Source organism: Onychostoma macrolepis, chromosome 16 (assembly GCF_012432095.1).
Source record: "Onychostoma macrolepis isolate SWU-2019 chromosome 16, ASM1243209v1, whole genome shotgun sequence".
NCBI lineage: Eukaryota > Metazoa > Chordata > Actinopteri > Cypriniformes > Cyprinidae > Onychostoma > Onychostoma macrolepis.
In genome coordinates this window covers 13,681,120-13,703,395 of record NC_081170.1, presented here as the reverse complement: position 1 = coordinate 13,703,395, position 22,276 = coordinate 13,681,120, and the positions used below count along the sequence as shown (strand labels likewise).

The 22,276-nt window shown below is 35.7% G+C and overlaps 1 protein-coding gene across 3 annotated transcripts in view; it reads right to left on the bottom strand.

The window, feature by feature from the left end:
• Window positions 1-4,663: 4,663 nt before the first annotated feature.
• mroh1 (maestro heat-like repeat family member 1) overlaps window positions 4,664-22,276 on the bottom strand; it is a 75,936-nt gene continuing 58,323 nt past the window's right edge. For 2 of the 3 annotated variants that reach the window (XM_058746485.1, XM_058746487.1), the window contains 24 exons: window positions 21,738-21,857; window positions 20,644-20,766; window positions 20,251-20,397; window positions 19,424-19,450; window positions 18,610-18,732; window positions 18,362-18,441; window positions 18,076-18,214; window positions 17,874-17,969; window positions 17,685-17,789; window positions 16,866-17,001; window positions 16,608-16,720; window positions 16,346-16,498; window positions 15,272-15,426; window positions 14,991-15,156; window positions 11,460-11,665; window positions 11,090-11,227; window positions 10,640-10,754; window positions 9,553-9,699; window positions 9,044-9,232; window positions 8,063-8,212; window positions 7,745-7,879; window positions 7,386-7,488; window positions 7,195-7,260; window positions 4,664-6,879 (listed from right to left, as the gene is read on the bottom strand). In XM_058746485.1, the coding sequence (XP_058602468.1) occupies window positions 6,803-6,879; window positions 7,195-7,260; window positions 7,386-7,488; window positions 7,745-7,879; window positions 8,063-8,212; window positions 9,044-9,232; window positions 9,553-9,699; window positions 10,640-10,754; window positions 11,090-11,227; window positions 11,460-11,665; window positions 14,991-15,156; window positions 15,272-15,426; window positions 16,346-16,498; window positions 16,608-16,720; window positions 16,866-17,001; window positions 17,685-17,789; window positions 17,874-17,969; window positions 18,076-18,214; window positions 18,362-18,441; window positions 18,610-18,732; window positions 19,424-19,450; window positions 20,251-20,397; window positions 20,644-20,766; window positions 21,738-21,857 (3,009 nt within the window). In that variant the 3' untranslated portion in view covers window positions 4,664-6,802. The remainder of the gene's footprint in view (window positions 6,880-7,194; window positions 7,261-7,385; window positions 7,489-7,744; window positions 7,880-8,062; window positions 8,213-9,043; window positions 9,233-9,552; window positions 9,700-10,639; window positions 10,755-11,089; window positions 11,228-11,459; window positions 11,666-14,990; window positions 15,157-15,271; window positions 15,427-16,345; window positions 16,499-16,607; window positions 16,721-16,865; window positions 17,002-17,684; window positions 17,790-17,873; window positions 17,970-18,075; window positions 18,215-18,361; window positions 18,442-18,609; window positions 18,733-19,423; window positions 19,451-20,250; window positions 20,398-20,643; window positions 20,767-21,737; window positions 21,858-22,276) is intronic. The other variant, XM_058746488.1, reaches the window with a different exon arrangement.

The following is a 22,276-nucleotide window of genomic DNA, read 5'->3' as shown; positions in this document are numbered from 1 at the left end:
GGCGGCTGACAGAGTAGATGTGCATCACTCTAAATTGGCTGGGAGTGACCCCTGGCCATCCAGGAGCGCACGGGGCCAGCGGAGATGGAGGGGAGGGGAGGCGAAAGAAGACAGAGGTCCTAGCGTACTAACAAGCAGCCAACTCAGGACACGGAGGGCCGCAAGCATCAGTCTGACCTGCACAAACTTTATTCTTTCTCTGTGTCTGCTCTGCCTTTTCTTACTCTTACACTTCTCGATTGTTCTGCCTTCCTCTGACTAACAAGCAGCCCGATGTGTATGTGGGATCACTGGTGAGCTCAGCATCATTCAACGGTCCTTCCAGCAACCTAACGAGGATGTATTAGACCACTTCCAGCAACCGAACCGGACCAGGACTCAGCTAGTCACACTGGGGGAAGCTCAGTAAGAATGAATTGCTCTCAGCGACAGTGAAGTTTATTTGCACACACTGTCTGAATCGTTTTAGATAAAAGAACGATGTAAAAAGCAACAGAGCAAACATGAACACGAACTGTGGCTTCATGAGTGCAATTTGCAAGGTTCAGTTCCTCATCTCGTAGGCCAGTTCTGGGGTTTATAACGGAAATATTTTCTAAGAACGTTAAAGTAACATTCCTGTTATGTATGAAAATGTTATTTCTGAATGTTCTCTGAACGTTTAAAAAAAAAAATATCTTTTTTTTTTTTTTGGTTATTGAACATTAAGGGAACATTTCATCTCAATAAGGACTCAACAATAAGGCTTTTTTCCCCAAAAGAACAACATTTTCACAACCACAAAAGAATGATCAATTTTTATTTTTATCTTTTTTTTGTCTTTTTTTTTTTGCCAGAAATATTTATATTTGTATTTTATATATAACATACATTTTCTTTACTTTTTGTTTGTGCATACATATTTGCTAGAAAATTACATTACATGCTCAAATCAACTGAATTTGCAGCAACAATGTAGAATACATTATGGAAAAATTTTCAAGGAATAAAACTGTATGTACACGATGAATTACTGTAGTTTTCAGCGGCAAAGCAGCATTGGCCTAAAAGGGATAATGACAACTTGCCTAAAAGGGAATTTAATAAGACGCAGGTCTCTTTCTGTCTCTGAAACTGTGACTTTGTCCAGGAATGCAAGGCCTAATCTCTCCCTCAGTCTCTGCAAATGCCTCCTTGTTGACCCAAAGAGAGGCTAACTTTTCTCTGTGATCCTGGGTCAGAGTTAAAAGGAGTCAGAACATGCTGGCATCACAGCAGCATGCAATTATCACCTCTTAGTATCCAAACCGGCTGTCCTCTCCTAAGACACATATTTCTGAACCATTATGAGCAATTTCAACATGTTTGAAGTTTGCCCTCAGAAGATTTTGACATCATTAGCATTAATATTAGACAACGGCGCAGAGCTGTGATGAGTTTAACCATCTGAGAGTTGAATTCATTAATTGACAGTTATTAACACGCAAAGGTAGCTTGTCCTCTACCAGAGCGACATTTTAAATTGATTCTGAGTGGCTCAACCAGACGTTTAATTTGGAGAGGCAGAGTAATTCTCTGAATGTCCTCTTGACAAAATAATTCTCCTCTCTCCCTGAAGGACGTTTGTCCTCTTCAACTACTGAAAACAATTTAAGAGTCCTTCTGATAAAACAGATCAAATGTTGTTTAATTAGTTTAAAGGAGTGAGTGATTTCTGGTTAATTAAGACTATTAACAGCAGTGATTCCTCATTAAAAAAGGAGCATTATTAACCAAATAATACCCAGTACAGATGGGTCAGGTTTATTAAAATGCAAAACTGCCTCACTGAGATTCAGTCGGGATTTTTTCTTCACTCTAAACAACTAAACACACACTAAAGTTTCATTAAGGGCACCTGTGGCTCCATGAAGACTCTTTAATATCTATGAAATCTTCAGATAGTGGAAAATGTTTCTCACATTATTAAAATGTTCTTAACACCAAGTAAAAAAAACCCAGTTCTTTTAAAATCTGTTCACTGAAAGCTTTTTTAATTGAACAGTAAATGTTTTTTCTCTTGAATCACTGTGGAAAAATACCCTTTTGGAAACTTTATTTTTAATAGTGTTGGCTGGATAGAGAGTTTTATATCTACAGTTTTCTACACTTTCTATAAAAAAAAAGTGTTGCCTAAAATGTGTATAGTACACATATTAATAATAGATGTTGTGATACATCAAATGCAATGCCGTTAAAAATCCTAATTAATATCAGTACGGTTAGTCTGATTGTGGAATAATTTAACCCATAATTAAGCTAAACTTCAACCCTTTTGTTCTTTCATAATTTCACAAAAAAAAACAGTTTGAGATCAATTATAATTGATGGGCCCACTGCTAAAAAAATCCCTGGTATTGGGCCTGGGGTTGTGAATTTAAGCAACAGGCCTGGATCAAGTCATCAAAAAAAAAAAAAAAAACTTTACTTACTGTGGGTTACTGTTTAAACAAAATGTCTACCTTAACTCCAAGGCGATATTCCATGAAAAATCAGTATCTAATGCAGCATTACATTTAGAAAAAGTTTTAACATCCATGAGGCCACAATCTATTTTGCCCTGGTCTGCTCCGGCATCATCCACACTGAAATATAATACCCTCAGAACTCTGAAAGGATTTTCTCCCATTGCATCACAGGGTATGAATTGATGGGCACTATCACATGTGAGCCAAGCAATCGAGTCTTAGATTAGATCCATATGTTCTCAGAGAGCCAGGTCAACTGCAGATACGCACTCGCTGTCTCTCTCTCCTGCCCTGACACGGGGGAATGAATGAGTGTAATTTCAGAGAAAGGGTGAGGGAGAGCCAGAAGGATGGATAGGGAGAGGGAATGAGCAGGAGATAGAAACTTTCCCTTGAAAGTGTGCGGAAATCATTACAGTGCAGAAATCGGAGCGTTTGTATAGAATAAACAATCTGGCTTCTGTAAAGTAATACTGACAGAAAATAACATTTGGAAAATTATTTTGAAAATGGGGTCGATAAAAAGTAAATAAACAGCATGTACTCTCATTTTTGCTCTGTGGGTACAAAGAAATTTCAGAAGATTACTATTTATAAGGCCAGAATCGGCACACTCAAGGGCTCTGAGCCATTTATAAATGATATTATTAAATATTACATACATTGTGCAGTGTAAAGCTTTGTTCTGCAGGTAAACTGCAGGAATACAGTACAGTGTGTGCTGATTATATCAGCCGAACATCAGAACTGGGCTCCTCTCACAGATTTAAATGAAGCCTTGAGGAGTTTTCTGATGCTTCAGCTTGTTTTTAATGCAGAAGGCCCTGTCATAAAAATTGCTATGATGAAAGGAACTGAATTAATAACAGAAGAGAGTTATTCACAACCTGAATCATCAGGCACATAAGATGATGGAGGAGAGGACGCTTTAAAAGTTCATGTATCCCATGTGCTCCAGTTCTCTTTCTCTCTCTCTCTCACACACACACACAAACCTTTCCCCATTTTCTGCCTATTTTTAAATTTGAGGGATGTGCGCAATGAAAACGTTATCAAACTGCAAACAAATGAAGGCTAATCTTGCTGCTATAGCCAGCAGAATAGGTGGAGAGAGTCAATAGACGTGAGCCGAAAGGCAAGATCAGCTTGATTAGGGAGAAGGACGGCCAGCGCATCCAACAGAGAAAATTACCCTCAGGTACACACCACGTGTCCACAGTCACAATCTCATGTAGTCCTGCCTCTAATCTTTCAAACACCTTCATTAAGGATTAAAAGGCCTTTCTATTTGCCTGCAAATGTAATGTGATTTTGAAAATCAGAATCTAATCAAGGTAGCTTTGACCTTTTGGTCCAGTAGAATTATTGTTGGATGAGCAATCTCATTCAGTTAGGCCGGTCATTTATGTTGTTAGTCAGCTTTTAATGCTGGAAGTGTCAAGGGGCTTCTTTAAGACACATTGTGGCGGCCTCTTGTGGCTAACTCTGGAAGTGAAATACGCACAGTTTGTTCCACAGAATAGTGCTGTTGCGATACCATAAACGATCTAATATCATGACACTTTTATATGAATTAATACTATTTTACTTAACGAATACCATGGTATTCACACAGTTGTCCAAGGCACTACCATATTCGCAAGGACGTGCTATAGCCTGTGAAATAGTCAATGTAGCTCGGTAATAGTTTCTTATTTCTTTGTTAATACGGTTATCAAACAATAAAAATATTAAAGTCATAATTTAACGATCCTCTATAGACCTCACGGTTGCGAGGGATAAAAGTACAGAGCATCTTCAAGTTTTGAAAGTTATTGTGAAAATTAAGAGACACTTGGTGTCTTTTGTAAACACGTCCATCCCTCATGGGCTAGTTTAAAAAGTAAAAAGTTTAAAAACCTTTATAAAATGTGGTGTATTTGTATATTTTACAAAAGCTAAAAGGTCCATCGTTGTACCTGATTAACCCCTAAATGCTACGCATTATAACCTTAAAGGTATAGGCCTACCATATTAGTACATTTTTGAAAGAGCCCCAGTGACAGATTTTAATACATTTCTTTTTTTCTGAGTGTTGACTACTATTTATTTACTTTATAGATAGATATTACATTTTAGTTCGATTTTCTATATAATTTTCAGAACTCATAAATGAAACCAACTTGACAGTTCCTGGTTGTCATGTATAGTAACTTTAATGATTCAGTTGTACATATTCTCATCTCCATCATCCAAAGATCACCTCTATTACATGATACAAAACAATTTTGTTGAAAAAGGAAACAAAAGACATACAAAAACAAATTAATGAGAAAATGCAAACATAACACCACGCCCAATACCATGATTGCCCAGAAGAAACCTTCAGTGGCAGTTTGATTGCTCTGAAATCCATCCTAGACACAAACACAATCTTTCTGACTTCTCCAGGAATGAACTCCAATATCATTATCACACTGGCTTCCTGACCAAATGGAATAACTGCCACTAATTGCTAAATTCTAAAGTATTTAGATTAATGGTCTGTGTCCTTAGTAAACATTTTAATTTGATTGACTTGTGCTAATACATATTCAACACCCTGAGCAACAAAGGAGTTGTAATGTTGTTGTTGTTTTTTTCCACTTTCTAAACCCAGAGCTCCAGCTCTTCTTCATACGCCAAACTGGAGCCACTGTTTTGCAGAAAACAATTTATAGATAGATCTATTATGTTCAAAAGTCTGGGGTCGGTAAGATTTTTTTTTTTAATGTTTTTGAAACGTTTCTTATTCTTGAGACACTATGACCAAAAACAGCAATGTTGTGAAATATTTTTGTAGTTTAAAATAACTATTTTTCTATTGTGATATATTTAATGCATCCCTGTTCGGTATTAATTTCTTTTAAAATAATAATAATAAAAGACCTAATGACCCCAAACCTTTGAACAGTAGTGTAAATACTAAGACAAAATATAATGATATTTCACTATTTCTCACTGGGAGTCACTCCCATGCAGTTTGCTCCCTAATTCTTTAATGCCAAGATTCATTAAATATTAAAAAGCTGAAAGAATGAAGACTTTGTTAGGCCATTTACATTGAAATATACCCACTACATCAACTGTTTAATTTGTGATTTTGTGTTTACATAGTATCTCATAGAGAATCAGAATTCTCTTAATCTGATAGATTTGTTCATATACGTTCAACTACTGCTACTGTAAATGACACTATACCAGGTACCAATTTTGTAAAAGCAGTTGATTTACCTTTCCATCATCACTTTTGTCCTATTTATTAAGATGAAACATCATGAATTGACTTTAATTCATTCAATACTCTTCATGCTCAAACTCTGAAACAGTGGCCACACTTTGTGAATTAACATCCATTTCACAGATACAATTTACAAAACGGAACAAGACAAGTGCCATAGAAAGGCCAGCACTGGCGTTTCAGCTACACAGACGCTTCACAAAATGAGTATGAAACATGTCAGAAATCTTTTAACATCTATTCGAGTACAATTTATCTTTTATAAACCTATGTTTTGGCACTGTTTTTGTCTACTTTTATGACTCGGTCGAGAAGGAAGCACAATTGAGTTTATTCCACTGTAGTGCATGAGATACAATCAGAACCACAGAAGTCAAAGCAAAAACACTATAAATGCTTACTTAAATATCAGTTTTGATTGTGGATTTCAGTACAGGAGATTTCAGTTGCAGTTAATGGCTTAGCAGCTTATGCTAATGCACATCCCTATTAGGGTGATTTATTGCTGAAGGTTTATGGTGGTCAATATGACTCAACCGTCTTTTTTTTATTTTTTTTTAATAGGATTAAACTCTTAACGAAGCAGTACATCTGATTTTATTACCAGAAAAACCTTGCAGTGTTGATGTTGCTTTAAAACATATTGATTCATCCTACATACGTTTTTAATGATTTAATGCTTTAAAGTGGTGTTACGCATTTAGCGTGCTAGAGGAATGGTCAAGCAAGTAATATCAGCAATATCAGTGTACTCGCGTAAGTCTAGTTTTTAAAGGGCTCGCAGGTACGTACCTCACATTAGAAACCACCGCTGGTGAAAAACCCGGGCTAAAAATCACACACCTTATATCAGAGTACTTAAAAGTGCTGTAATGTCAATAAATGTCTTCTCCTTTTTATTCTTCTCTTTTCTTACAGAACTAGTGCACAATCTTTGGTCAATAATAAAAACCTTTCAAGGCTTATTATAGAACAACAATTCAAAGCTTCCTCCTTATCCAAAGCAACAAACTTAAAATTGAAGAGTAATCTGATTGGCTACTGAGTGAAGGTAACATCAGTGAAAATGACCCATGGCTTCAGCGGCTTTCACTCGCACGAGAGGATCTGGATCCTGCAGCAGCATCACCAGACCTGAGGACAAACATAAGGACTTGGAGAAAGCTAAAAAAAATTAAATAATTTTTTTTTCATTTGTCAATCTATCAAAGTAAACCAATTGAAAATAGACAACCAAACAAAAGCATTGTGCATTTATGTGACAGAGTTACAACAGCAATATCTTCTACATTGTATTTTACCAGACAAGTCGCCATTAAAATAGAAGCAAAAATAATAGATTCCTTAGGTGCCATGAAACAGCAAATGTAGCAGAATAACAAGGATGTGCTGTCCTTCTTTAAATATATCTCTTGACTGCAGATATTATTATAGAAGAGCGGTACCTACCCTTGGTCACTGACCCCATATTCATATGGGAGAAATGCTCATCAGGAAGGTTCCCGAGCAAAAACCCTAAAAATTCACACAAACACAAAAAGTGGTTACCAAACCAACATAAAATAATAGTAGGAAAAATACTTAAATACTAGAAAAATGTTTCTTATTTTTTAAAAATACTATAGAATTGTTGTTTTCACCAATAAACATGGCAGCACTGGCTCTGATCTCAGCCCAGTTACTCTTGAAGAACTGAATGACTGTGATGTGGTAGAAGTTCAGCATGCCTGGAAAATCCTGGATCTTTGACAAAACATATATTTTATTATTTTCTCTTAATCAAATAGTTGGAGAAATCAGCATTTAATTTATGGGTGAACCATAAATTAAACTAAAAATGCTTGGAACAGTAAAAACACTTGAGTATTAAAACAAGATTCATGCAAATGTGACAGAGCAGTGGTTATGATATTCTCTATAAAAGGGAATCTGTGAATTCATAAGCACACTCAGCTATTCTATGCGTGTTTTTATAATAAAGAAAGCTTTTGCTCCGTACTAGGTATTTGGTGAGGTCATTAATGAACTCTCCATAATGCAGACCCTTCTCCTCAAGAAGATGATTCTGGAACATGGCAGAGATCTGTTCTGAACCTACGACCGGAGCACATATGCGCATGGCGTACTTGCATGCCTAGGGGAACAAACAGATACATACAAAACTCGCACACAAGTATCATACGTCTGGACTTAAAAATATTCTCATATTATTATTACTCTTATTATCTTTTCGTTTTGCATTAACTTTCAACATTTATAGCCATTATAACAAACAAAACAAAACAAAACAAAAACAAAAACAAAAAAAATCACTGACCTTGACCACTTGAGGGTCGGGATCACTGAGATGCAACAGCAAGCTGACAAGAACATTGTGGATCTGGTCTTTAAAAATAGGCTCACCCGAGCCAAACTTCGACAGGTTCCCCAGGAGCATGATGGAAGCACATCGGATCTCATCGTTCTCCTGACAGAACATAACAACGGATCTTTAAGTAAAGTCATACAAAAGAAAAAACATACTTGCCTAAACACTGTACTCTAATAGCCTGTATTTATCAAAAAAGACACTATTTTTACTAATAGAGTACTAATGGGGCCTAAATATTTTACTTTTCTTAAATAATCAAATTGCTTCTTCATAAAATTGTCAGTGAATGTAGGTGTTTAACCCTTTAGTGTGCTGACTGTCAACTTATTTTTAGTTAATTTAATTATTTATGAGTTCAAATATTAGTGGGCAACTAGTGTTTTTTTTTTAATTGAATATTTATTTTATGAATTATTTAATTATTTATGTCTTCCCTTCATGCTGTATAAAGGGGTTCCAAATGTAGAATACATGTAAAATGTTTGGTAACACCTTATTTTAGGGTCTTTTAACTAGTTGCTTATTAGCATACATATTATTAGAATATTAGCCATTTATTAGTAGTAATTAAGCACATATTAATGCCTTATTCTACATGACCTTATTCTGCATCCCTAATTCTACCCAATACCTAAACTTAACAACTACCTTATTAACTATTAATAAGCAGCAAATTAGGAATTTATTGAGGGAAAAGTGTGATAAGTGTTCCCTATTCTAAAGTGTTACCAAATGTTTTATAATTGTTTCATAACTATTAACTACTAATAAAATATTGGATTTGTGCCTTTTGGATTTTGTACTTTAAAAAAAACAATGCGATACAAATATAAGATTATCTTAAATAAGTAGCATAAATACTACTTTGTGGAAATTCTAGCTTTATAATTGTGATTTAGACATTCTGTCTTCTCTCAAGATACTCACATTCTCTAGAAAGGGTTTAATCTTCATGAAGATGTAAACCACAAGCAGGTGGACATTCTTTTGGTCCAGGTAAAGCAATATCTTGGACATTCCAGACATGGCCTCCAGTGTGATGAGTTTCCCTGGATCATCCTTTTCTTCCATACCTGAACTCATGGCTGCTAAAAGCTCCTTTGCATATTTATTCACCTAAATGGGAACAGAGGCAGTGAGATGAACATACAGCAACATATAATTTTGTTACAACAATGTTACGAGTGATGACAAAACTTAACTACAGAGAGAAGACATAAAATAACAACAGGCGTCTTGTGCAAGTTGTCTTAAGCAAACACAACATGGGGAACTTTTTAGGCAGCATTTCAGAATACAGACAATTTTCTGCACACATCCTTACTGATTTCTGCATAAACAAGTTGCCATGTGTCTCACACTGTTGCCAAGAATCACTGCCCAAAAAAACAATTAGACTCTTCATCCAATGAGTGTTTTCAGATCAGCGTCTATACCTTTTCAGGTGAGCCCACAGCAATGTTCCCCAGGCCTCGGACCGCCAGCATGCGAACCGTTCCACAGGCGTCAGTTATTCTTTCCATCATGTTGTTCATCAACATGTCCAAAATCATCAGTTCAGTCACTACGTGGTGGTTCAGCAACTTGAAGGAATAAACAAATAAATCTTGACGTCTAATTTACAACAGCTATGAGTACACATTAAAACAGAAAAAAAAATAAGACCTGTCTGGTTCACCACTCACAGTTTAGTACATTGCTGTTGCTCATTTCATTTATAATCTGACAACATCTTGGAAAATATTAATATTAACACACACTCAGTAGTGTTGAATTCAGTCGTATAGGACTTGTAAGGGGTGAAGATACAACAACATGACAAAGATTTTGGTTATCAATTGTAAAATGAGGTTGCCATTATTATAATTGATTCGAAAATTCAATTAAATTAAACCTATTATCATCATTCATTGTTTTTCATAAGGAAAGCGTCCAATAAATAACAAAATATTGGCCATTCACAGAGTTGAAATATTGGTCTTCAGTTTTGCTGTTCGAAATTTACTGAACCAAAAATGATACTGTGAACACAAAACCATTCTATAAGCTACTATTCAAAAGTCAATAAGATTTGTTTATGTTTTTGAAAGAAAATTATTATGCTCACTAATGCTGCATTTATTTGATCAAAAATACATTACAAATAGTAATACTGTTAAATACTATTACAGTTTTCTATTTTAATGTAAAATAAAATGAAATTTATTCCTGTTTACAATATTCTGACTTAACATTTTTGTGGAAACTATGAATGGATATAAAGTTGAATATAAAGTTTAAAAGAACATCATTTATTTTAAATATAAATATTTTGTACATTATAAATGTCTTGATGAATTCATTGCATCCATGCTAAAATGAAATATATACCATGAGATATTTGAACAATTACACTCTTATAAAAAAAAAAAAAAAGTGAACAATCTGTGCTCTTGCAAAATAATTTGTCTTTAGTAATTCATTGTTAATAAACTTTGAACTAAGATCGTTAACTATAAATCACATAAAATAAAATGTTCTCACCTCAGAGAAGAATGCTGTGACTGTGATCCTCTGGCACTCATAAATATTACAGAGAGAAGGACACAGACTTTCCACAATGGCAGGGAGTCTTGGACCAGCATGCTTTGCCATTGCTCTGTTAGAAAGAATAGCTTCTTCAAAATGAAGTATTGTAGAAGATCACACTTAATCTTACCACAATGGGATAGAAAGCAGCATGTTAGCTCCAAACTCTTACTTTTATAGGTACAATTTCCACAAATACACTGCATGAGACCATGCACATTTACGAGAGCTTGAAATTGATGTGTGGCGCTCTCAAAATATTGTAATAAAAAACACATCATGAGTCTTCAAGAACAATTCTACTGCCATACGCATCTCCTTTAACAAAGTAGAACAAGTAGAAAAGTTTGCAAACAACTAACAGTATAAGAGGACTTGAGGATGACGGAGGACAGGTGTGTGTACCTGGAGAGCAGAGTGACTCCTGTTGTGTGCTGCTGCGGGTCCTTCATCTTGTCCCATGCTCCCTCCTGATCTAATGGTTTCACGACAGCGTCCAGCTGAGCTCGACCCAGCAGGATCCGCAGGGCCTCCACTGCCACCCTGAGCACATAGCAAAGAGAAACACAGATGTCTTATTAACTCTGAGCTCAGCGATGTCTGCATGAGTAGCTACACTCAAATTCACCATCTGACCCAAAATGTAACTTCATCAGTGATCGATTTGACTAATCAGCACATAGGCAGAACAAATCATTTATTAAAAAAAACACAATCAAAAAAATTATGTTAGAGTTTTCTAAATTACTCTAAATTCCATATTTATGCCACTCACCCACACACATCAAAATTGGCCACATTAATTTTGTTGGTTGCTTTGCGGTCTGAAATTATGCTGTTGCTGTTGAGATCTTTAGGTAGCTGAACTCCCACGCTGGAGCCCAAGCGCACCAGAAGAGCACTGAAGAGCTTTGGAAATATATACGCCACGGCATCAGCTGACTGGCCATTCAGCATCATCTCACGCAGGGCACAGGTCATCTACAAAACATTGCATCACAAAAGAAAATCACTATAAAAACTAAATTAAATACACATACGAACATATATACACATAAGGGATGCACCGAAATGAAAATTCTTGGCCGAAACCGAAAACCGAAAAAGAGGAAACCAAGGCCGAAAACCGAAACACCCGAAAGAAATTATGCCAATTATTAGTACCATTGCATTTATGGCCATGACTGTGTACTAACTTTACTAAAATCAAGGCATTGCAATTGCATAAATTAATATTAAAGTTTCAAAGAATAAATCAATTACAAATTATGCAAATATTTATTTAGCACATTGCAACAATGCACAGTATAAAATAAAATTCAAACTAAAATGTTTAACTTGACCCCACTCATGTGTACATTAAATAATAATGTACAGGCCTACTGGCCTGCTGAAAGGTTGTAAAATTAAATGTTCTCTCATAAAAACAAAGTGCATTTAGGTCAAGTGCATTTTAAATTTTTCTCTGTAGGAATACTACAAGAAAGTGCATTCAGAACAAGTGCAACTGCTTAAAGATACAGTAATATTTTCTCTGTAGGCCTTCAACATAATAGTGTATCAAAACAAAGACTGCCATAGCCCATATGTTAACTTTTGTGTATGTTTATGCCCTTTGCCTTGACACCATCACTGGGAAACTTCCTTGCCTTTTCAAAAACGTCCGCCACAGACGGAGTGGGCGTGCTCTGAGGCATTTTCCATTTCTGTGCCGCGTTCCTCTCATATTCAGCGTAGCGATCGGAATGTTTTGCATGCGATAGTCATGCGCATCTCGTCAGTAAAGCCGGTTCCGTGATTAGCGCTAAATCGCCATCACCTGTTTTCAAATGGAGCGGCATTTAATACACAGAGCCGTAGTTCACTGACAAGCTACGCAATATCACGTTCAATATCGCAGATGAATCGCCTGCGATATTTAACGTGATATTGCGTAGCTTGTCAGTGAACTACGGCTCTGTGTATTAAATGCCGCTCCATTTGAAAACATCCGTCCACACAGCAGACATGTTGCTTCAGACAAGCACGTGCAGGTCGCGGTTTCTGTTTGCGTCATCACAACATTTCGGCTGTATTGTTTCGGTGATAAAAGTCTTCGGCCGAAAACCGAAAATGCACTTTTGGGCCATTTTCGGCGGCCGAACATTCGGTGCATCCCTAATATATATATATCGCATTCCAGGGGCTAAATATCATATTATTGGGGTCGCTTCAACCCGCAGACATGGAAAAACACCCCTTTCTTTAACAGTGTTCGAGCGGGAAAAGCATGGACTTGGCAACACTGGATATGACTTTTTTTTAACAATGAAATAACTCCTGTTATTCAGCATGGACAAATTAAATTGATCAAAAATAGTAAAGTAAAGACATGTTTAGAAATGTTTCCTGAGCACCAAATCAACATATCAGAATGATTTCTGAAGGATCATGCGACACTGAAAACTGGAGTAATGACGCTGAAAATTTAGCTGCCAACATATTCTTGCCAAAATGTGAATAAATTATATTATTTCACAATAGAAAACAGTTGTTTACATTGTAATAATAATAATATTGCACAATATTACTGTTTTATTGTATTTTTGATCAAATAAATGCAGTCTCGAGCAAGAGATGTCTCAAAAACATTTTAAAAATCTTACCACTCCAAAAATATGAACAGTAGTGCAAGCCATTTAAAAAGGCTTAAAAAAGAAATAAATGGAACAAAAAAAGGTTTAAAAGTTTAAACCATTTCCTAACTAATGTAACAGTAAAGAATCTAGCAATTGTTTTCACTAGCATATGTTTTAACAAGCTGTGAAAGCTGTGCATCTCGCGTCAAGACATTTTGCAAAAACACATGGTTTCTATTTTTGATGTGTTGTAATGGGAAGTCCCGCTCACAGTAAAATCTCTACACCCTGCTTCTCAAAGCTGCTTTTTAAGCATTCTGTTTCAAATCTGGTATTATTTGTTGTGATTTTGTTGCTTCACGCAGATCCTTCATTAAAGACAGAAAATGATTTGACACTGCATAATTGACACATTGTGATTAGTTAACAGAGGTGTAAAGAGTACCTGAAAACCATACTTGAGTAAAAGTACAGATGCCTAACAGTGAAAATTACTCCACTACATGTTAAAAGTCACCAATTCCAAAACAACTTGAGTAAAAGTCTTAGAGTATCGGATTTTACTTATACTAAATATAGGCTCAAAGATGCACTAGTCAAAGTGATATGCCAGTGAAAAACTGTAACGTTGTGAAGAAGCTGGGGAAAACAGGCAGTGGCAAGGATCTTTGTGCAGATATTTCGTGGAAAACTAGAACAAACAATAAGCCAAAAACCACAGGGAACAAAGAACAGAATGATGGGAAAACAGACAACCATTACATTCAACAACTCACAAGGAACTAAAGCAACACTAGGCTGTATGTACACAGGGGGCTAACAAGCTTAACAAGATAACAAAACACACCTGGGGAGACTAATCAGGAGGAACCAATGAACAAACGGACTACAAACTGACTACAAGAGAAAGGAAGTGACAAAAGTCCAAGACAAGGCACATAGAAAATGTAACAAAAACTAGAAAAACTAGTTGATTTTCTAAAACCAAATTAAAACTGAACACCTCAAACTTGCAAAAAATAAAATAAATAAATAATAATAACAATAATACTAATATTATTTTACTCATACACACACATATACATATACACATATACATATACATATATAGAGAGAGAGAGAGAGAGAGAGAGAGAGATGCTTCAAAAAGGTCTCTTCAGTGTAACGGATAGATAAAATAATGTTAAGTAAAATTAAAAAGTAAAAGTGTTCTTGCACAGGATGTGCTGGTTTCAGCCTCATTACTGGCTGCAGTCCTGTCATCTTGTGTATAAAACACCTGTGATTCACAAGTACAACACAAGGAACTCGCATTCACGTAAAGTAGCCTTGATGAGAGCCTTGATTACTCATTTTTGGGTGAGTAAGGGCAAAACACACAAGATATAGTATGTTCGGTGCCCTGTAGTAAGCAGTATCAGGTCTTTTATAGCAGAAATAAACTGCTGCAGAAAAAGTTAGAAGCCATGCAAAATGTAATGTGTAAGTGCAGCACTCATCTCAGTACAGATACTCATTAAAAATGTAGTGAAGTAGAGAGTAAAAGTTGCTAATATCTTTGATAGTTCAACTACAAAGTATCTGAAAAGATACTCAAGTACAGTAATTACAAGTTACATTAACTCTTAACGCCCAGAGGTGTAAAGTATTTGAGTAAAATAATACAAATATTACATATTAATACTTACAGCCAGTGGTTGGCTTGTGGCAACTTTGGTCAAACCGGGTCTCAACATGGACTCTTTCTTATCTACATAGGGAACCATAACATTCAGCTTCTCGATAATCATCTCCATGATTTGCAGGGCCAGAGTGCTGTCTGCTCCTAGAGCTATCCACATCTCACAGCTCCAGCTGGAGAAAACACACAATGACACAAACATAAGCACATCATTATTATGCTTGAGCAACACGGAGCACATGACAGACAATGAATGCCATGCACATAAACAACACACACAGTAATCACCTGTCGTATGGTAGTGGGTAGGCAACGAGTGTGTTGACCACTGTGTGCAGATGCTGTGTAGCGAGGATGAGGATAGACTGACCGATGGCCACCTTTACCTGCTCTTCACCAATCACCTGCAGCCGGTTGTGTAACACCTCAAGCATCTCTGGCACCTGACAAAGAGTCAAGACACAAGAAGTAAAACCTGACAAGATAGAAAATAATTACAGTTTCATTGAACATGAAAACAGGAGCATGAAGGGAGCTCTTGTGCACATGCCAGTGAGAGGGATTTTGGGAATGTTGGAGAAACTACCTATAAATAGTTTTCTAAGCTACAAGCTACTAATAGGTTCAAGCAGTTAAATTACAAATTGAAATTTAAGTCTTGATTCACTAAAAATCCTCTGTAGTTCTCCTTGCCTTGGTCATGATAGAAGTGAAATTCAATTCAACAATGAATTATCTCTTCTGAATGATTCATTAAAGAATTTAGAATTTGTTAGATCAGCGAATATTGACAAACTGCAGATGTCAATCAAGTTAATTCATTTATTCAGCAAGGCTAAAGTGCTTTACACTGTTACAAAAGACTTCTATTTCAAAGAAGTGCTGTTCTTTTGAACTTTATTTTCAAAGAATCCTGAAAGAAAGTTCTCTCAACAACAAAAAAAAAGCAACAACTGTTTAACAAATCTTCAGAATAATCAGAAATCTTTCTTGAGTGCCAAATCAGCATATTAAAATGATTTCTGAAGGATCATGTGACACTGAATACTGAAGTAATGGCTAAAGTTATTTTAAACTGAAATATTAATTCACAATATTATTATTTTTACTGTATTTTCGATCAAATAAATGCAGCCTTGATGAGCATTAGAGACTACTTTAAGAAAACCTTAAATCTTTATGAACCCAAACATTTGAACAGTATTATTAGAACTACTTGTTCAACATTTTTATGGAATCTAAAAGCTTGTAGCAGTATTAAGTATATATTTTGCAAAAAAAATAAATAAATAAAAAGGATGATACAATCTATAAACCTCCAAGGCCAATATAAAATGATGATGTAAGAACATTTGTATGTACCAGATCCTGCAGGCCAGCACCTCTGTTCTTCAGCAAGGTGTTGAGGATCACACTGGATGCTCTGGAACAGTTGGACTGACAGTCCACCAAACCATCATACAGCATAAACAACAGGGTGCTCAACTGCTGCTGGGGCAAACGCTTACTGATGATCTAAAACACAAGACACAGGGGGTGGAGAGAGAAAGAGAGTCGGTTTCATTTTCAGAGCTAGTGTATTTTTGGAAGTATCAGTATTTTAGGAGACATCAGGACAATTAACCTTAGTCAGCTCAGAGCAGGTTTTATACAAGACTGAATGGTCAGGATTGCTTAGCTTCTCACGAACATCTAACAGACACTCAACTGAATCGTCCTTGTAGTCCAGTGAAAAGCCTGAAAAATGGAAGAGCAAAGACCCTTTGCTAAGTATTTCAGCATAACGTAACACAATAAACAATTTCATATTGACAGATTGTCAATCTGAAGCTCACCCTGGGTTAGACAAAACTGAGTTATGCTATGAAAAACTGGGCAGTACCTTCATAGCGCAGCTGAATGTACATTAGTCTATAGACGCAGTCTATGGCTGCCCGTCGCACCTCAGGGTTTGGGTCTGTGCACCGTGGGGCCAGACGCCCCACAAGAGCTCCCAAATTATGGAATGTCACTAGATTCTAGACAGAGAGAAAAAATGAAAGAGAAAGATTCATTAGCACCAAGCTTGAGATCTAATAAGATTTTAACTACATTTATTTCCCAAAGCACATATTTCATTAATCAGTGCCTTGAGGAAACCAAAAAGTCTTTTAGGAAGAGCAAAATAAATGATCATACTTAACATTTCAGCTTGGGCATAATAAAATAATAAATGTTGAAAGTGAATGCTTTGTATCTAAAGGATGTAAGAAATTTGTCTAAGCCAATTCACAGTGTTTTGTAGTAACAATCTACAAATAACCAGAAGACTTTTTTTAACCAAGAAAGTAAAACTTTAATTGCTAAATTTAAATTCAAAACTACTTTAAATAATTACTTTAATGTTTACTTAAAATAACTAAATATCTGTAACCTATATCTTTTAATTATAGTATAATAAAATTACTTCTCTACAAAACTCTCCCTTTTCCTCTCCCATGTGGTGCACAAGTATTGTAAAAATTGCTTTTTGAGCATGTTGGGAATTTTAGAGGTGCTTAAAATTTAAAAATAATAAGTCAACATTTAACACATAACCCTTCAAAAGAATCCTTTCCCAACATTAGAAATTTAAAGAATATCACTAATTATAGCATTATGGATGCTATAGATGTGTATCTAATACACACACACACACACACACGTCAATTATGCTCTTTACCTTCACACTGAGATTGTCCAAGTAGAACTGCAGTAACTCTGCTGTGGTCTTTACCGCCCTCTCCCGCTCATGGTCTTGTCCTGAGCTCAGCCAGCTTTCTATATGCTGGGAAGTGCAAAAGCAGTCAATAAATGGGCTCAGACAAAGGGACTGTGAAACGGCAAGTAACTTTTATAGTTTCTTCTTTACCTTGAACACAGACTGCAGACCATCAGGACTCAAGTCTCTGGCTAACACATTCCTCAGCAATTCATGAAGAGCGTTAAAAGTATCTGAATATAAGACCTGAGGGAAAACGCATTGCAGTGAAAAACACTTTATGTTTAAAGTGTACAGAAGAGAGTAGTGATGTTCCCAGGCATGTGTAGATACATGCATATTTTATTCAGACCTCTCTTTGCTGTGGATCCAGGGCTTCTTCATCTTTAGCCTTGTCCGGAGTGTCCACAGTAGGAAGCCCATACACTCCATTCAAACATGTTTTTAACAAGTCAAAGTTTTCATTTTCTGATAAGGGAGGATCTAAGTTTCTGAAGACTTAAGTCAAGTTCTTAACAGAGTGCAGCACTGAATTGCAATGGACAAAGATGCCAGTTTAGCATATGTTTACAAATCTTTTAAAAATGAATGAACACAGTAGTGAGGATGAACAAGAAAGATTTAAAACGGTAGGATACATGAGGTTGGCACATGTGGTCAATACAAGATAGCGAACAGGGGTCCGCATGACATCTGTTGGTTCAGCTTTTATGAAATCCTGCAGGTAAATAATAGACATAAATGCCAAATAAGTCTGCATATCATTATGAAACTGACCTGAGAAGAAAAAAAAAACTCAATGGAAACTGGTCTGTAATTTTTCTTACATTGAAAACATACATACAGTACATTAAAAACCAAATGATCTTCATATCAAACCTCTCACCATCATAACGCCCATCAACTCTTGTTTGCGGGAGAACAGGAAGCCGTGTTTACGAACACTTTTGCTGATGGCCTTGGCAATGAGTCCGACACTATGAATGAGACTGAGCTTCATGGTCAGGTCCTATGATGTGCCCATAAACATACACACACACACACACAAACACATAGAAAAAGATGAAAACGCACACTCAAACTATGCGCAATGAAACAGTGCATATGTCAATCAAACAGCGCAGGCAAATCAAGGCCTGGAATTAGGAAAGTATTTCCTGTTCACAGCTGCACTCAGCATGCTCATTATAATTTACATGTTTGACTTCGCTTACTTGTACTCTAAACAGTGCTATAAGAGATGAAAATCACAGTCTGTGACAATATAATTGTGATTCAATAGAAAGAGAGTTGAATTGATGAACCAAGCCACCTAAAATACACAAAAGCCAGAAAACCAAGACACTGTGACGCTTTAGTAAGGCAAAGGTTATCAGGTTAGTGAGCACTTTTTGACCTTCTCAAAAAACACTGAACTTTTACTTACTAGTGTAAAGTGGGTTTAAAATGTCATCTTTATTTTAAACTCTAATATAACAACAGACCTTTTAAAAAGATCCAAATTAAACAGGAAGAGCTTATAAATGCTTTTTAAAATCCATCTCAGGGTCATAAAGAGATAGCTGAGAACTTTTTTGAGAAGCTCAAAAGGTTATACTGTAAAGATTTTGATTGCAGCATCCAGACTGAAGAGAAAGTGAGTTAAAGTTTAAAGGTCAGAGGTAAGAGAAGGTCCTTGTGATCGCTTCCCTTCACGGTACCTTGGTCTCTACTTTAATTCCCAGAACCTGTGCAACAATAAAAGTAATGATGCAATTTAATTCACAAACATTAAAGATCATCCTTTTATTTAACAACAGAAAGGACTATAAGAATGACGAATTAAGTAACCCTTCAGATACTGTTTGTATATATAAAACATCTCAGTTTTTTATTCAAATTGGACTGCAGAATGTTAAAACAAAATGAGTTACATGGTTCCCTAACAGTGAAATTATTTTAAAATCGCACAATTACATTATGAATATTGATGAGGTATGATTCAGCACTCAAAGAGAATTAATGATCCTTGTCCTTAAAAATCATTTAGATCAAACTGTCATAACTGCAGCCTCAAAAGCAACCAACTGAATCCTGTCAACAATATACTAGGACATTCAAAGGACTTGTTTCGCAAAACACCTCACAGCAGCAACACTTTTTTCTTTTTTGTGCCTCACTGCAGTAACAAACAATAGGAAATGATTAATGTATTAATTCTGATCAAATAAATGAGCTGTTCATCTAGCATAATAGAACATCTACAGATGCATGAAATTTTTCATTTTTCCAAAAACCTCCACCAAACATCTAATGCAAATGCAAGTTGAGTCATCAATATTTTTGGTCTGTTTTTCTAGAAGAGACAGACCATACCTTTTAAAAGTCTAAATCTGCTAAAAGTTACTTTTGTCAATTTTTCTGAGTACACGAACATGTGGCAACTGACTAAAAAGACTAAAAGCCACAAAACTATAAATTTGACTTCAGAGGAATAAATAAGAATTAGAATTTAGAAATATCAGTTTAGAATCCCGTTTTGTTTTACCTTGGTGTTGAAGTTCTTGGAGATGTTGTGGAGAATGTCACTATCGATGCGAGTAAGGAGCTTATCTTCTGGAGCATGCAATGCAACATAGCCATAACACAAAATGAGAGTGCTCTTCATTTTCTCCACATCAACATCACTTTTATCCTGAATGACAAAAAAAAAAAAGTGACACACAACAAGATGCATGTGTAAAAGCACTTAACAGTTTAACCTTTGCTCAATGAAACACTGTGCACTGTTACATTTTACAATTACTATTATTAAAAACATATACCATGGTAAAACAATCATTTCAAACCAAATTAAAATGCTACCATTTTTAAACAATCTAATTCGGGAAATTATGTTTTAATTTGCATCACGTGAGAAATACAATGAAGCTCGGCCTACTTTGAGAAGACCAAATATCCCTGAGGCTTTCCTGAAGGCGTCAGACTTCCCAAACTCCTCCAGTTTTTCCAGAGTGCCATCTAGATGACTGCTGGCACACAGCCCGATTCCCATGGCAACACCCTGCATACCAATTACTGCCTGTTTACTTTCATTATTCTTAATTAGCAGCTTTTAAATAACTGCAAAAACCTCAGATATCCAAACTGTGGAACATCTGAATCCATTTTGTACCAATCTATGATTAGAAATTATGTGATGTGTGTTCTCTTGTAACACTAGGCAGTAGAATAATGACCTAAATTTGGGGACAGGAATGGATAAAAATAGCCAATTGGTCATCCACCAGTGGAATGCTATATTTTCCAGAAGTCACGTTTTTATCATCTGAAACATGCTGCTATTTACTTATATAAAATTAAATTATTATATTTCCTGAAAGAGAAATATTTGCCTTATTGTCCGTAAAAATACTGTAGTCAATTTGCAACTTGACCCTGGACCACAAAACAAGTCTTAAGTTGCTGGGGTATATTTGTAGCAATAGCCAAAAATATACTGTATGGGTCAAAATTATAGATTTTTCTTTTATGTCAAAAATCATTAGTATATTAAGTAAAGATCATATTCCATGAAGATATTTTGAAAATGTACTACTGTAAATATATCAAAAAGTCATTTTTGATTAGTAATATGCATTGCTAAGAATTCATTTGGACAACTTTAAAGGCGATTTTCTCAATATTTTGATTTTTTTGCACCCTCAGATTCCAGTTTTCAAATAGTTGTATCTTGGCCAAATATTGTCTGATCCTAACAAACCATACATCAATGGAAAGCTTTCAGATGATGTATAAATCTACTTAATCCACTTAAGACTGGTTTTGTGGTCCAGGGTCACATATTTGATTTTCCTTCACTTTTTTGTGGCAGTGTGGTTAAAGTGAAAAAAATTAAAAGACATAATTCCACAGAGAAGGTTTTAGTGTGCTGTCAGCAAGCTGTTTGACTGTCAACACAGTAAACTCTCTCTGCGAAGTTATGCCTCTTATTTCAGAAGTTAGAAGTGAACTAATAAGTGCTCAGTGGCATACCGTTCTTTCGATTGCATCATTGTGACGAGTGCCGATCAACATCTCCTGCAGCTGTTTCCTGACCAGCTCTTTATTATAGCACTGCTGGAGAATCACACCGATACACCTATACAAAAAACTCTGAGAAAAAGAGAAAGAACGAAGAGCTTATCTGAGGAGACCCAGGAAATAAAGGAAAATTTACACTTTTTGTTTAGATGAACTCCATGGGAGATTTATTATGTTGGCAATCATTTTAAAAAAGCCGAGAACAATTGTCTTGAATTGCGGTTTAAACGTATTTACTAGAGATGCATGATATTTATCAGACAGATACAGTGGGTACGGAAAGTATTCAGACCCCCTTAAATTTTTCACTCTTTGTTATATTGAAGCCATTTGCTAAAAAAAAATTAAGTTCATTTTTTTTTCCTCAATGTACACACAGCACCCCATATTGACAGAAAAACACAGAATTGTTGACATTTTTGCAGATTTATTAAAAAAGAAAAACTGAAATATCACATGGTCCTAAGTATTCAGACCCTTTGCTCAGTATT